General features: G+C 34.1%; 1 protein-coding gene across 4 annotated transcripts in view; it reads left to right on the top strand.

Annotated features, from left to right (window-relative positions):
- Positions 1-1783: 1783 nt before the first annotated feature.
- LOC123716137 (insulin-like receptor) overlaps positions 1784-18021 on the top strand; it is a 47378-nt gene continuing 31140 nt past the window's right edge. For all 4 annotated transcript variants that reach the window (XM_045671716.1, XM_045671715.1, XM_045671714.1 and 1 more), the window contains exons 1-2: positions 1784-1975; positions 5910-6049. In XM_045671716.1, coding sequence (XP_045527672.1) covers positions 5950-6049 — 100 coding nt within the window. In that variant the 5' untranslated portion in view covers positions 1784-1975; positions 5910-5949. The remainder of the gene's footprint in view (positions 1976-5909; positions 6050-18021) is intronic.

The following is an 18021-nucleotide window of genomic DNA, read 5'->3' as shown; positions in this document are numbered from 1 at the left end:
ACATACTTTTTCGTGTTAATTATCAAATTACAATATGTAATGGGGTATTCAATAAAATAGGATTGCAGTGATCGCATTGCACAAAGTGGGTATTTAGCCTTCGGTCATATTCCAGACAATTCAAAAGCTTGGCATCAATATCGTTCGTATATATCGTACTATCAACAGATACAACAACACTTCGTCTGACGAAGACCAGAAAAGATCTGGGCGACCGCGTGTTGTTAGAACTACAAAGGCTGTTAATGCTGTTAAAGCCAGAAATTTAGGAAGCAAAAAATCTTATCGCGAGAAATGCAGATTCCCGCTAGGACTCTGTCGCGTATTATAAAACAAAACCTGAAGCTCGGTGCTTATCGTCGATGTACAGCACATGCCCTAAATCAATATTAACAATAGAGAGTGGATCGATCAAAACGCCTTCTGTTGCGATACGCAGGTAAAAAACTTAGAAATATACTTTACTACAATAAGAAAAATGTTATAGTGTACGCTCACAGGTCTAAGGAGCTGCTCAAATGGTCGGATAGATACAACGTGGTCATCACCCTGCGTCAGTGATGGTTTGGTTGGGGCGTGTTTCATCAAGGAGTCACAAAACTACAAACAACCTCTCAGCAATACACTTTTTAAAAGTATACCGTAGACACTTCAGCAGGAATATAGTCAGATTTAGAGTTCATAGCCTGCTCTAAACGACACGGCGACATTGAGTCGGTTAAAAAATCTTTGCAGTGCAAGAGCAAGCAATGGCGAAATTTCCCTCCGAAACAGTGCGTAAATACTGATTAAAGGCCTATATAAAAGCCAATGGCCATTTCAAATATAATTTTTTTTTATTTTTTGCTGAGACATTAACAAATATTTGGGTATAAATTTTTTTAATATTACATTTACTTCATTAAAAAAATGCGTTTTCATTTGTAACAGAACTTATGGCTGGAGTCGGTTTATTCGAAAGAATAACATAATGTATAATAAATATTATGTAGATGCATCTTTGGCATGAGGACAAAACTTACATTATATTATACAAAACCTGATTCATGGCGCAGTTGCGCGTATTCAATGGTATCCCTCTTGAGAGCTTTCAAGTTAACTAATTATTGTAAACACTTGATACTCAATCTAAAAGTGCATTATTATTTAACCATCATACATGTTATTATCGCTCTTAGCAGTTTTAGATTCGACTGTTTAGTGAGTTTTGTGTCACGTGATTAGAACAACATTTTATTTTTCATACAATTATGTTAAATATCGTGGGATGTACCTGCATCTCTACTAGTTTCGTGGTTGCTTTTGTGTTTGTTTCGGTAATAAAATTAAATCAGCGCATCTTTTTTAATAGCTAATTGTTTATATTATACCGCGAGTCGAATATTAATAAGAAGAGTATAGGTCATTAGTAACAATAATATGGGTGCAACTCTTTATTATAACGCGTTTACAAAAACAAATATATTTGGATCAGGTTATAAGACCAATTTTAAATACATTAGGTAGATAAAATTTGAAAATTACTTACTGCATGTGCCCGTAAATAAAAATAAGGTTAGGGTTGTCTCATTAACAAGGTAGAAGGCAGGACTGCCAAAAAAGAGGCGGGAAAATTGGGATTGTGAGTAGCATTTTCTCTGCTCTACCCTGCCCGTCCGAACCAAAAAAATAAGAACGCGAGAACGGGCGAGCCGCATTCCTCGACTAGGTCGACGGCATGGCCCCGCGCGCCTCGCTCCCTTCAGCGGCCTGCGGCCACCAGCCAGTCATTCGAGCGCGTTGTTCGAGATAACTCGTATGTTTTTAGTTCGGTATCAAATGTGCGCAGTGTTTACAATAGTGTTGCTTTTGATGTTATAAATCATACCAATACCTAGTGACCTGTGACTGTGCAGATAATTTTATGCTATTATACTGTTTGGTTAATAAAAGTGGTGCCCAAGGAGAAGACAACTACGCCAATCTTTGAGCTCAGGTATAGCGTTTCGTACCTACATATTTTCAATCTGATTACTATTTCACATGCACATTGTTAGTGTACTGTCAAATTGAAATACATATTTTGGTTTTGTTTGTTGTACAGTTGTTACTATTAAGAGTGTAACCACGTGATCCGATAGCTTGCATGAATTGACTGTAAGGTTTAACAGTTAACACGTGGTTTGGTGTAAACAACAACTTACAACGCCCTTTTCACCAGCGCTAGAACGACGCACATCTCGCGTTTGTAGCCCGCGTGAGTGAGCTGTATTTGGATTTTGAAATTTTAACTGAGTTATGCGTAGGTGTACTTTTGAATTATTAATCAATTAGTTTAAAAATGTATATGTTCTTCACATTATGTAGAATTTTGTTCGTATTGAGATAATGGTTAAGTTGTTCTACAATTCTAACTAAAACAAATAAAAAAGGACACACAGGCAAAGACGCCGACATAGAGGCATAATAAATTTGGAAGGCATCCTTTCAAATTTATGAATTTAAATTACATTACAAAATGTATAACTTATTAGAAATAAAATCAACCGGTATTAAATAACTTCATTTAATTTTGTGTAGTTTTATATTACATTTTGTTTATGCCGCTGTCTCGTTGTGTCATAAAATTTGCTGATAAGAAGTTTTTATTATTGGTTGATAAGCTTTTCACGAATTTGTATCATGCCCTGACCTAAACAAGTCGTATGTCTAGTATTGATCAATTTTTATTTTAAGTTTTCTAAAGACATTGTATTAAAATACATCACTAGTCATCAGCTATCGTAAGAAGTTCAAAACGGGAGTAGCAAGATTACTATTGCTACGAGTCTTGATTTTCAATATAACAATAATTAAAAATCTTGAACGTTAAGCAAAAAACATTATATTGAAAAAGAAAACCACTGAATTATAATTAAATTTGAAAATTTATTAGAAACCAGGATATTGTGATAATTAAAAGCGTTGTTGGTCTGATGTATGTACTGTGATCATACGAGTATCCACTTTATAAAAAAGACAAATAATACTGTAATAATATTATATAATAAGGCTGGACCATAGATAAAGCAGACGACGTAGTTTAAACAATACATATATTCATAGCTATTAATTGTGTGTATATGCGATACTTCTATATGGGATGTTTCTTATCTATCAACTATGATGTCGAAATGTTTAACTTATCTGTAATTTTAAAACGTCATAGTGATATTAAACTTCAAGGTCTGTTTGTTTACTTTTCCCTGTACTATCTTCGTAAAAAATCTTAATGATATATAAATGTATTTAATGCCAAATCTATATGTCATATAATTTATAATAACCTATTTGTATTATTACAAGTATAAAAGTAATGTGTTATTAATATTAATTTCGAACTATATATTATGTTACAAAAATATGACTAGGCCACTATATTATAACAATATATGTAAATACAAATAAGTTCAATATCTTAACTACATTATAAATTATGTACACAAAACAGTTACTTGTTACCGATAAGAGCTCGTTCGTGTATATGTACACCTTCAAGTCTTATCAAAACAATAATTATACGAATAATAATAACTATATATATCATTATACAATGATAAATAAAATAAAATAAATAATTTTATAGTTAAATTGGCTAAATGAACAATAGTTTATTTAGCCAATTTAACAACATTATTATGTTGTAATATAAAATAAAGAGATAGGGATAACAAATATTGTGTTCTTAAAAGCGATTGATTCCTAAATATGAAAATGTTACAACTCCCCAATAATGGTAGAATTAGAAACAGGTGGTCTTATTATTGTAATAATTATTATATTACGAACTAAATATTGTATAGTTTTTATAGGATTGTAACAATAGTGGTAGCCGTTTATCTAACAACTTCTCATTAATAAAATGGCTGAAATAAGGTTATTCCGCGTGGTTCTCGTGAGTTGCGGATTTATTAACGGGTAAAAGGGTGTGGGGACTGGGGTGCAATGTTTTGTATTAGGAAGTATGGCGCGCCGCTGCGCTGCCTCGGGTAACGCCCGCAGGTTGATCGATCGCGCTGCGTTGCGACTTGCGCTGTGCTATTATTTATTACCGAAAATATAGCGGCGTGGCGCGGCATCGGTCATCGACCTAACTCCGCCACGCTATGGCACGTAAACAACACGGAATGTAGCGCAGCGCGGGAAAGCTCCATAGTTGATCCTTCCTTACCTGGCACAAGCGCTGTGGAACCAGTACACACCAGAACCCTACTCGCATATAATTATTCCTACTCATGATAACATGATCCAATATTGTGTTATCTCTTTCACCCCAGGCCAACCGGTTACAACCACTGGGAGACAATTGCCATAACGTGCTTTACTATCAATGTATTATCCACGTGTATTTTGTAAATTACAAAATAGTAGCAGCGTTGTGTAGTGTCGTACATGTAATTTATGTGCATAATACGCTTCATTGTCTATGAACAATTTATTTATAAAGACTATGAATAATTACCTAAACGATTCAACTAATTGATGATAAATTTAATTTCAAACATATGAAATCATAATTGAAATGAATAAAATATTAATAAACGTTCCCGTAATTACTATCTTTCTAAATTATAAGGATATTTCTGTAATTTTTAAGTCTTTGAGATAGGTATTCGTAGGCTATGCGTCTCATCTAGTTTAGAGGCGTTAGGCGTGACGCTATAGGAATCTTGACAGGTTCCAAATGATGTTATTTAGCGTACCGTACGCTATCGTAAATCAGGCGCCGTTCAGTCGGTAAGCGTCATACTCATCATGACGTAAATTGTAATTTTGCTATCGAATTGTCCAAACATTGCACTATAGCGTAGTACAATGTTCATACAGATAGTTATTCCAAATAGTACTGTGGCGTTAAAATTTTATAGTACGTAGGCCTAGATTTCAATACTCCGTTTATTGCTGGACATTTATTGCAAGCAAATTACCAATTTTCTTGAAGACAAGTTAATCGTGATACATTCTTCAGTTGGGGTTACAGTTAAAAAAAGTTGATACCATATATCGCGAATAGAATTAATTACGTTCGATTTCACATGTTTATATACGCTTTGTTAGGTAGTAATGGTAAAATCGTGTTTTGCACACAGTGGTTGCTTAAAATAATATCAAATACATTTCAATTCTTATATTAAAACTCATGCAATTTCCCTATACAATGCAGTATTTTCTGTATCGAAACGAATTTTGCAAACTTTTGTACGTAAAGTTCACTTAAGCTTATTTACGCGTCGCGTGAGAATCATAAAGGCTCCTACGCTAATTACCTGAGACATTGCTGTTTGTGAATGGAGTCATCAATGAAACTTTGCTCTTGCAACGAGATGGCAAGTTAATTATTGTTTTAATGAACACGATTCTCACAATAGTGTTGCGTCACCGACCACAGTTAGAGGAAATGAGTTTCATGAGTTTGTACAAAAAATAATCAAAGATTATCTATACTAAAAAGACTTAGAAATATGTACTATGCAAAATTAAAACAGAAATTGACGGATAACCTCGTTAACACAACTATCACATTATAATATAGAATTATAATTAAATACTTGTAGGGTATAACATCATGTATTAACAAAATGTAATGTAAGTTCCTAAACCTTTACGTACTTAAATCATGCGTGACCTTAAAACGCTGAAATCTAAATAAATTGCGACGACATGCATTAACCGAGGGTTATTATTAGTAACTGTTTGAAACTGTAAATAGATTGCCGGTTAAATAGCTCTTTCTCAAATACTCAGTCCACTTTTCAAACCTATGACTAATTGGCTAAGGAAATCATTTATGAAAGCGAAGTTGTTTAGATTGTAAACATGGATCCGATTAAATAGATTCATTTCATCTATTGGTAATTTATTTTTAAATATTCATTTCATTTTGTCTACAGCTCGGGATATGTGGTTAGGCGAGTAACATCGCTGGCCGTGATGAGGCGTGGGTGCGACTGGGTCGCGTGGCCGCTAGTAGCCAGCGGCCTTTTGCTTTTCTGCAATCACGCATACGCCATTGATATGATTGCGCCTGGAAGTAAGTACCGTTTAGTCTCTCTCTTAATCGTTGTACATTTCTACATTTAGTGTTGGCCTTATGGCTTCGGCATTGCGACCTTCAACCCTGCGTTTGAATCATTGCTTGGCCTATGGAGTTTTCTTTTTAATTGCACGTTTAAACCTTACTCGTACTGCGTAGAAAAACATCGTGAGGAAGCATAGACGCTTTCGAAGAAACACATAAGGAAATCTGAGGCCAAAACCAATTGTTATAGCGCCACTGGTCTTTTTCCATATATTTATGTATATTGTCCCGACAATCACATTATAATTCACATTTAACCAGCTTTCAATAAACAAATAATGAAATGCGGCGCAACAACCATTTATGAATGGATGGACTAAGCCTCTGATCGCATTTGTTATGACTTCTGCACGGGGAGTTTTTGCCTCATACTATAAGATGAGTTACATGATGAGGCATATATCAATATTGTAAAATCCAGGCTATCTGGGACCAAATCTACGGATGTACAAATGAAATTTTAAGATTAAGTTATTGACTGAGACTGACGGCGGATGTGTAAATTCAGTGTGAATTGTTAGATTTTCTTTAGATATATTAAATAAACAAAACGGCATCAATTGAACCAAAATCTCGTTCAATATTTCTTTTGCGTTATTCGTTGCATAACCAAAAGAGCTACCTAAAACCTACCTATTCGGACTAGGGTCGACTAAATCTACAGAACAGAAAAAAAATCTATTGTCATCTCAAAAAGCTTTAGACCCTCGGATTTCTTTGCGTTGATATGTTGAACAACGTTGATTTTTGAAGCCAATTGATTTCGCTGACGCTGACGCTTTAGGGAGTTCCTCGTTAAATCGAGGGATTTTATATGAAGTTGACACTGTATTTACTGTAGACTGGTATAATTTTACTAATCGGTTAAATAAGGGATGTAATTTCCAGTCGATTTTGTTTAAATCTGTGGTATTTTTCGCTAATTTTCCTATAAGTATTTCATGTTCAAATTTATTTTATTTCGACTGTAAGATCACTACAGTGAACTAATGAATGAATGAGTAATATTTGTCTAACCAATCGATAACCGTCCACACTGCGGATATGTCAAGACTTCCGAGGCCATTGATCTTCCTGCAGCGAGGCCACCTGTGGGTCGTGATTTAGTTTTTACTATTTTTTTCGCCGTTTTTGGAACGTGCTGTTGTTGGCCTCTATTTTCAGATAAGGGATAACTTAACGTTTATATATCTTGTTTCTTCTGGCAAAAACTGCATAGCATAGCAAGTTTTCTGAAAACTGTGAATTTTGTGGTTATGTGGTATTTAATTCGCATATTTTAATTCAGTCTCATTATCTAAGTAATTATAACCCCCCCCCCCCCCAAACAGGCTCACGCGGGCCATTGTAATGTAGTATAGCGAGATTAGTTAAATGTGTCATTGTTTCATTGGAGCTGGATTTGTGATTCGTATTACTACGAACGGCCCTATTGATAAAATTCTTATAAAGGGTTCGAAATGTGTGCGCTCACTTTAGTTGGAGTATAATAGTTGATATTCTATTTAATTGATTATACTCATTAATAGTTTTTAAACATTACTCAAGTAACTTTAAATGTAGCTTATGGTACCGCATTTCAATAAAATATATAATAAAGGGTTATTTAGAATATAAGTTATTTTGAAATTGTATATTTTCTTATACAAGAACATCGGAGCGGCCTACTTTCATTTCGTTAATATAAAACATAAGAATATTAGAGTAGCAACGGACTTTGACCCAGTCAGTTATCATTGTAGTAAACGCCAGTTAACAATTTGTCAATAATAGGTAAAAGATTAAGATAAAATAAGTTTTTTTTACTAACAGATTCAATTATTAGTAAATTAATCGCCGTTCTATCTAAGTACAAATACATATATAAATTTAATATCTTCCAATGTTTTTGAGAAACATTAAACCGTGCGATTGAACTAAAATAAAATATATGTTTACATTTGTTTAATTCTAATTAATTAATTTATAACACATTATTAGAAAGGGTTTTGCAATAAGTTTGAAGTTTTATTATACTTTTGAATGCATATACTGAATATAAAATCCAATCGTAATGTTTAATACCGTATCTTAATATCCAATATAAAATGTTCATACGTTTTTAAATGTCGTAAATGTCAAACTGTTAATATACCTCCCGTCGATACGGTAAACTCTTCCCTCAAATTATAGAATGAATTTTACTAAATTTATTTAGAATTTAAAATTGTAGAACTTTGTCAGAAATGAAAATGGATTGACATATATATTGGTTGTTAAATATTTCTCTGCGCCTTTAGACACATATTTATTTTTGGGAAACATCAAATTTATGTAATCAATCTTTGTCGGTATCTCCTCTTTGCTAATAAGTATTGCTACGACTACCATCTGTCGCTAAGTTGAACGACCTCAGCCCAGACAAGCCCTTCCACGACCCCCTTTGAATTGAAATTTCCCTTCGAAACCATTGATTTTAACAGGCTTGTAAACTAAAGTTAGGTTAAGTGATAACTGAAGGCATTTAGGAGATCCATTTGAACACATAAACGATCTGACGCGTAGTTTGCGCCATTGTCGTGATTAATTGTTATATCGTTCAGATCTTAAGCCAATTGCATCTGATAAGCCGTTTGGTCGCAATTATTTTTATTAGCTTTTACTACAAACAATAACTTGTATGTACAACAATGGATTACCCATTGACAATTTTTACAAGAGTCTTGCCGTTTTATTTTACGCTGTTGTGCGAAAAGGAGGCTAATATCAAAGGCAAACGACGCCATGCGGGCCATCCCCGTCCCTGCCATACTTACCTTTTGAGTTTTGACGGCTCAGTTCATTTGTCACTGTGACCGAAATTGATTATGTGATTCGTTCATGCGCAGGTGTCGATCTTATGCGCGAGTCTTAATCCTAAGTATAAGCAATTCTCTTACTAAAACCTAAATATTATATTCGGTGCAAAGTGCATGTCATTAATCTGAATTTGTTATGACTACGATACAAGTGGTAAGTAATAGTTACGTCTTGGTCGTAGGTATTCTTTTAAATTTACCAAAATAGTACGTCAATGCCCGCCGTTGCCTTTTTGACCGTCGTATAATGTAAATTAATTTACATTGGTGTTAAATTTATCCACCAATTATATCCCAATTATTCTCATGGGAAAATGGGGTTTTTATATAAGACATATTACGAAAATGTGCATATTACTGTAAACCAAGGCCATAACGTTTTTTTCTGCGTTGTATATCTCCAATTGGTACTTTAAAAATGGTTAATTGAAAACAATAAATAAAATGATAAATGGCAAGTTACAATGCAAAACTGATAAAAAATCGTAGATTTATGATATGTTTGCAAACATTGCTTTCGTAATGCAATAATTAGATCTGTACTTTTTAAAAATAAAGAGACACTGTAAGACACAGGCCTCACTTGAGAATTACACGTATGTTAAAAAATGATTCAAAATAAAGTTAAAGGTAAAACATACTTTTATATATACATATAGTTCGTGATGTGTAATGATGCATTTTTTATATTAAATCCACGTTTGTTTCTGTATAATTATATGTAGTTTAATACTCAATGAATAAACAATTCTATAATTTACTATCCACTATTTTGTTGTTTTTGTCCGACACTGATAAGCAAATGAAAATATACCGCTCGTCAAATTTCAAGGAAAGATAAGAAGTACTTAATAAATATCAATGATAAAATCAATGGTGCGGAGGTATTTTATATCAGTCTATCCGGCCGGAACCGTATCCGGACCCTCTGGTGGGGTCTGTAGTAGTCTGTAAATACCACGAATATTTAACTGAAATTCGCATATACAATATAGCTCATGTCACTTGAAAACCTAAACATTGTCGTTAACTCTTGGTTTTGGTCTCAGATTTCAGTATTTTTCCTTGTTTGTTTCCTCACGTTTATCTTTCGCCGTATGGAGCACATGTATAAAAAATTCAACCTCCGCCAATGAATTTGAAATTTATCTTCTAATTTGAAATTCAATTGTTCATTGTAATAGAAATATGGAATAAACGCCCGGTTTCTTTATCTGATTTACCATGAGTTTGAGTGTGATCCAGCGTAAAGTAACCTTTTAAAGCATATAAGTAAAACCGGTAATGTTTAAATTGATAAATGCATTAAATATGGCGCGTGCTTAAATGAACTTAACCTTTGATATTATGATATGTTATTATAAATATCACATAATGATTTATAATTCCTATGCTCCGAGGCTTCACTAGCTTCGCATCATAAGAGCACGCGTGGTACTTGGTAATTTTGTTGTAGAATTATTTTTAAAACTATATCTCCTACCAAATAATGCCAAGGTAATGTTTTGTTTTTTTAATATTTGTGATGAATAATGTATTTATTTGATTAAAAAATATTACGTTTTTAAAACACAACGAAAATAACAGTTCTTTGGAATAGAACTGATCACCGGTTATAGTGTAAAAACGTTATACATCGGTGAATTTTATTAATAACTTTAAAGAGGACATGAAGTAATTCTGTCAAGCATTCCTATTTTCTTTAATATAAGATTGTAAAACTACCAAAATACGTAGGGTACAAGGAAGAAGTAATAGATAAGACGTGGCGGCATGGTTAATGACTAGTCTGTCCTAAGGGGCGAATAAATTAAATATTTAATAATAGTATCTAATATAATAAAGCGCGGGAAATTTTAAAGTAGGCGGAGGCGTCCTTTTTTAGCTTAACTTTTGAAAATTAAATTAATTTGATACTATAGAATCAGTTTAGTTGAAAAGTGTATATATTCGTAGTAATTGTTGGCTATTTATAGTTTTAGTATGTTTTCTTCGCATGGTAAGTCATTTCATTGTAAATAGTATTTTTTCTTGGCGTCCATGTTGGAGTCCAGGTCCAGGTGTCTCATGTAGCCACAATCAATGGAAACGGAAGGATCAATTATAGACATAGACAGTTCGGAAAGCACAAAACCGGTTAAAAGAAAGAGAATCTCAGCTAGAAATCAAAACAATAAAATGTATCACATACATACGGGTCTATCAGATTGCCAATTTGTCTCTATTAATTTAAACGATAATGTTATTCCTAAAGTGCTTGAATCTGATGATAAAAACACTAGAATCTACCATAATGAGGCTGCTGACTTTAACAATATTACAAGACACGCTCGCGCTGCTAGGTCCCTTTATCAGGTGTCAGACCCTGCGGCTTATATTGTCGATGTTCAAAAAATCTCACAACCAAATCAAATCGGTACAATTGGGAATTTTCCTTAAAAAAAGTTTAATAAAAAGCATTGTAGAGGGAAGCATCAAAAAAATTGGAAGGAACAAGTTGTCTTTACAATTTGAAACATTTCTGAATCACAAATCTCTTGATGTTAATAAAGACGAAGCATTTATTCCGGCCTTCACTAACACCCGCATGGGAATAGCGACCCATGTAATCGGGACGAGAAAGATATTATGCAAAATATTGAGCTTCCGCAGAACTGTGGAAGAATTTTAAAAGTTCGGAGATTAAACAGAAAGGTGTATGACGGCGAGACGCCCAAGGTCATTCCTGACCGTAGTTTGTTTTCGTGTACCCACGAAAAAAATCTATGATGGGAATGGGAACCTTTGATGGGAAGGTATTACCTCCCAGGGTCTTTATATGATTCAACTCCCTATCTGTAGAGTTTTTACAGAATCCCCACGCTTTTCTCCCGTTTAAGGTTTTACAAAAATGGTGACAACCATTCAGGTATAAGCTTCGAGACTAAAAGAGATGATGCTGTGTGTATCTTATGTTCTGGTTCCCATTTCGCAACATACAAAAAGTTCCGGAGTACGCTAGACAAAAACTTATAAAAGAAGCAATGGTTACAGACTATTTATTATTCAAAAGCCAGTATAGTCCATCCAATAGTTTCAAAATCTTATGCTGACGTTTTTGCTTCTGCCTCATCAGTCCCTTCTGGTCCAACTATTACTAATTCCAGCCCCTATAATTTTACAAGCCCTTCTGAGATTATAGCATACGCACAGGCGTATAGGAAAACAGTATTCTTGAAACCTTAAGATAGTCCCAGAAATGCTACTTACTAGCATATGATCAAAAAGCCCATGCAGATCTTATTCAAGATTATACAGCAACATTCCTTCCTTTTCTACAGGCTGTCTCAAAATAAGAACTGTAATATGTTACTGTAAAAAATGTGTAATCCAAGCGTAAATAATTGATTGCTATGCGCAAGATTCGGTCGATTCAATGTGGAAAATTAATTGTTAAGATACCTCACACCAGTTGTCTGATCAACTTTAAAACAAAGGTAATAAACGCAATGTCAGCAGACAGACGTAGAAAATAAAGCAGCATAACGTATTTTTTATAAAAAAAATATTCAGCCACAAGTTTCTTATACAAACATATTTTTTAACCTCCACTTGACATTAAGCATGTGCGAATGCTTGCCGATTGTATTTCTTAATAAAAATGCGTTCGTAAAAAAAAATCTCGGTTTGTATAAATAGAGCGAGGCAGCTGAGTACCCGACCTACCGCACTCGGCCACCATAACTCTAAATTCGAGACGTCGAAACCGTTCGCCATCAAGCCAACTATTTTATGCATTGTATGCATATTCAGAAACATAAGAAGTTTAGAATTGTGTGGTGAAAACACAAACTTGACACAGTTTTTCTTCCCACCAGGACGTCGAACAAATTTAAATCATTTACTAAGACCAATGACGTACATAATATAACATTATCCAACCATTAAATTGCGCGTTAAACGTCACAAACCCATTGAAACATCGACGCTCTAGCCGATGCAAGAAACCTGTTTTCTACAAGAATTGTTTATTCGAATACAGGATGTCTGATTAATACAATTGTTTATGTAAGTGTGATTTTTTAATTTAAATTTAATATTGTTCTTGTAAGTTATTACGAAGTAAAGTTGGTAGTAAGTTTTATTTAATTTGTAATAAGATACATAGTATAATGTTCTTCCCAAATATATTATTGTATTTTGGTAATAAATAAACAAAATTTTTAATTTTCTACGTGTTGAATGATAAGTTTTAATTGTTTAACATAATTTTCTATAGACCAAATTATACTTTAGAAATACATTATAGACAAGTGTATACGTTTACGTGATCGTGTCCTCATTAGGTCTTGTTGCATGAATAGAAAAATGCGCTTTCAAAGAGTTCTTTTTACTTCTTATATTAATGTTAAGTGCGGGAAATAATATCTTTAAGCTAATCTAAGCTGTTTAGAAGTCTATTTATAGAGTTTCGCGCTCCTGCAATTTTATCTGAAAACCTTCCAACAACAAACGGTAGGCATTAAACTTTCATACGCCGATATTTCAGAAGCGATGCCAGACTTTATGGTATGTTAGTATTTAAAGAATCGATCGCAAAATACTACTTCTGTATTGATGAAAAATCACGATATTATTGGTTATTGGTTTGCAAACTCAGTTTCCGCAATTAGACTCTCAACAGGTACGTAGTGCGTAAAGTCCTGGCTAATCTAGTCAGCCTCCTTCCAAAAGCACAGAAGCTTCCTGGGCACTTCGCAGGCTTCACGAAGCGACCTCACTGTTCCGAGAATTTCTGCATGTTGTTTAGCCACAGCCTTCGCAGGACTACGTAGGTGACTGATTCCTCTGCGCTGAAACAACCTTTGCACAAATAGCTGTCTGTCGCACCTAATACAAAAATGTTTATTAGGGAGACAATAGCCCGTAATTGTTTTGAGATTAGATCTATTTAGGTTAAGAAGTCACTTTGTCAATTGCGGGCTAACTGCTAGAGGAGCCATTTTGGATTGTCTACAGTCCTCACTTCGCGACCATCGTTAATGTTGGAGTTCTGTAGAACTGTGACGAATCCAGGTTCGCACTTGCGAGAAAGGTAAGGGTGGGAGCGGATACGGGCCAGCAGGCATCAGGCCAGGAGCCTATCCTCGCATGTACGTCGGCATCATCATTGCCGAGAGATCCACTCTGTCCCTTAATCCACTGTAGGATAACTCTCTTTTTCAGGGTCATTGCCTCCCGGCTAGGGAAGAATATTCTTTACATTACTTTATAACATTGGAAATAAATTACTGTTTTAAATTCAAAGCTTAAAGGTACCTAAAGCGATTCGAGGTTTTACAGTATTGTTTGGCCTAAAGATTTAACTGAAGAAGTGTTTATATCGATTATAGGATTATCGCATAATTTAAAAGAATTATTTTCTATAAGTCGAGATAACAGTGTGTTTATTTCATTGAGTTGTAGCTATTGATTTTCTTTGAATTTTAAACATTCGGGGTGGTGGAGGTGGAAACTTGTGGAGTTAAATTTTCTAAAAGGTCTGACTCAAGTTCTAAATACAGGTCTTTAGTTGTTTATCGAACTTAGATGTCTCATGATTATCACAATTAATATCTGAATTTAAAAATATTATTATTTTAATAAAATTAATTTTTTGCTTGCCCGCCGGTTATCCCGCAAAATTTGATAATAATTTTGTAATTAAACACGACTACCGTTCAGTAAACTGAAATGAAACAGACAATGTTTGAACCGATAAAAGTCGCTATAAAACAGATGAAAAATTGTGGGTGAGCTCTGCAAGATTATTGTTTACCTACTTTATTACATTTTTATCCATTTGTAACTAAACTACCGTTTTTTATTACAATAAAATCTCTTGAACTTGTACAAGTAATATTATTCAAATTCATTGGCGTTTATCTTGGGTAGAAAAATCATGAGAGAGAAGGAAATATAAATTTCAGTGTAGATTAAATTACCTCTGTACTTTTGACGTAAACAGAGTCAAAGTTTAGCAAAAGACATTTGTTTTTTCGCATAGCGATCTATGAATCTGAGAACATTTCATATCTGCTATGAATTTGACTCTCGTTCTTATTACAATGTCACCTAAAATGCAGTTTCAAGGCTGAACGCGGCAATATCTTGTTCCAAATTGGACGCAAATCTTATTGTTTGTGCGCTGATAATGTTGATAAACGCTTACGCCACATTTCTAGTTGTAATTTTTATGCAGTATAAGTCTTGCCATTTTTTAAAAAGTTTACCTACCACTTACCTCTTAAGTTTAAACACACAAGTTAACACGAACATTGAATTATGGATATATATAATAAAAATATAGAAAATAAAGAAAAAATGTAAAAAATCTACGTGTTTGTAAAGGTTAACCTTTTTTTCCATATATAAATTAGTGGTAGGTCATGTAAGTTGTGACTCTATTATTAATAATAATCATTAAAATAACGCTATCAAGCAGAACATATGGGAAACCAATTAGGCGAAACATATTCAATAAATTTAAGGAACAAATAATAACGACCATGAAGGATGAAGATGTATTATTATGCTATTGCTGAAAGAAATAATACAGTGCAAACCAGCTCCGAGTTAATTTTGTCTCGCCCTATATACAAATCAAAATGAGATTTGGGCTACGAATATTTATATTCGAAGTTTTGTCAGCCATTTTAAATTTGGATTTTACTCAATGTAAAAAAGGCGCATTACTCTGTTGTATTTTATAATAGTGAATACCTTTATATTAACGTAATTAACTCAAAGCAAGTGCATCTGCAAATTCTATTTTACATTCCTGTCACTAATTCGTCACAAATACCACAATTAGTAGACGTATCAACTGACAGTATCAACCTTGCGCCCCCAGAACGAGCCCCAGTACGTAACCTCTAGTCAGTATTAAGAAACAATTTTGCTTCAATTCTTCGCGAAAAGTATAACAACTGAAACGCATGTAGCACGTAACTTCAATGTCAGTGTCTAATTTTGTCGTGCTCGCCACGTAACTGTCTTATATTTGTTTTGATTCCTCTCGCTGTTTATAGTATACAAGTATATTTATCATTGACGATATCTTTATTATCATTTCTAAGAAATTCAAATCTATAAATGACAATAAGAAATTGCTTAAAACGTGTTTTGTTTTCTCTGTACGTATTCAGTGTGATGAGTTATTTTTAAAACATGACTGAGTAAACACCAGTTTTTTACCAAAAAGTACTAGTTATTTTGAAAGCTGGAAAAGAAATTGGTTCTCCTTAAGCCGACGTCAAATTTCGAGAGTAGGTGTAGTCGTGATGTGGGTTGGTGTGGAGATGGAATTACCTTCTAACGTCAGAGATAAATATCTTATATTCTATGTCAATAAACCGTGATTGTAGACGAACATGTTTTCGTCATATTGCCTCAACAAGTGTTGTTTTGCAAGGAGAGGCTCAAACGGGCGAACTCTACTGTGTATTGGCCGAGCTGCGTCGTGCGCGCTATGTAAATTGATTCCACGTAGGTAGAAATCGGAAGGTAAAACTACCCCCGGTACACGGGCGCAATAAGCATAAGTTAAATTCTCAAAAATTCGCTAGTTCAAGTTAATTTTTTATTAAATGTGTTTGTGTCTGTAAGGATTTCGACAACACATTATTATAAGGAACATACAGTTTTGTTATTAGTGCGCTAGTTCATCAAATTAGTAATTAGAACCAAAATGTATGCGTTGATAGTTTACATGGTTGGTTGGTCTTAACTCGGTGTTCCTGTTGTAATATGCAATTTGTAAGACTTGTACAGTCAGATTTATATCGTAAGTGTGTGTTATTGTTTCTCTTACCGAACATACCTAATTCTAATCATTTTAAACTATAATAATGACATAAATATAGTTATTTTAATGTAAAGTATGTTGGCGGGATCGTAATATTCTAGCGTGATGTTTGCATTCGACAATGCTTTTGATGTTATTTATATAGAAATTTGTATTCGCCTAAAACTCCGGTTTTATGATTATCTATTGCGTCAATCGTATTACGTCATACTGCAAATAAAATGACTATCGTATAATCGTATCTACTGTAATATTTATTTCGCTTTTGGCGTCATTATCCTACTGATGAACGCTCAGCCGAATAAATATTATTTTATACTGGACCATAATACATATTAATTTTAAAATAAATAGATAGCAATCTTGCACGTGGGTGTTAATTTTAGTATGGAATATTAAAACTAAAAATGCTTATTTATTTATACTTGGTTACATTAAAATAAAAACAAATAAACTAAACATTATAAGGGATTAAACGGGAGGCCTTGTCGCTAACAAGCGATCCGTCTAGTAAATATATATATATATATATTTACTAGACGGATATATATGTATATAGCAAAATTTTGTTGGCTTTTAAACTAGCGCTGAGTATCGACTGTAAATTTTCCCCTAAGGGCTTGTTTAGAATGTCCGACAGCACATGTACTTATATGCGGACAGTTAGCGGCTGTTGTAATGCAGTGGACACTGTACAGAATTCCGAAATCTGAACGCATTCCGCGGAACCCGGAGAACGACCTAGCCGCGGCCTCCGCGATAACCGCAAATACCTCAATTGGAATGTAGCAATACATCCACTACACGCCTCTCGCTGGTAGCCATTCGCCTTCTGCTTAACCGTAATTGAAATGGCGCTCACCTGGCTAAACCAATATACTAAAACGATCATACCGATACTTTTTTTATAGGTAAACAAGTTATCTTTATGACAATAGTTCTCTTGAAACTAACAATACTCTCGTTTTAAGCGCTTCCGGGTCAATAAACCTGTCTGCGACCTTGTCTCGTCAATTCTTATTATTTTGCTCGTGTTTGGTTGTTATTAATAATAAATTTTAGAATGACTGTACTGTGATGATATGTTTTTGGTTCGTTGGAGTGATCTAATCACTAATGGATTGTATTTGGTATGTCGGCGGAACTGGCCGCGTCGGTGACTCAGGCGCAACCGAATATTGCGACGTAAACAACCTAAGGCAGCCCTCCGAGGCCACCGCCCGCAAATATATGCATGCTTGTTTTGCCAACTATTTTTCTTG

Source organism: Pieris brassicae, chromosome 11, assembly GCF_905147105.1.
Source record: "Pieris brassicae chromosome 11, ilPieBrab1.1, whole genome shotgun sequence".
NCBI lineage: Eukaryota > Metazoa > Arthropoda > Insecta > Lepidoptera > Pieridae > Pieris > Pieris brassicae.
Note: the sequence above shows the minus strand (reverse complement) of the source record. Positions and strands in the feature narration are given on the sequence as shown.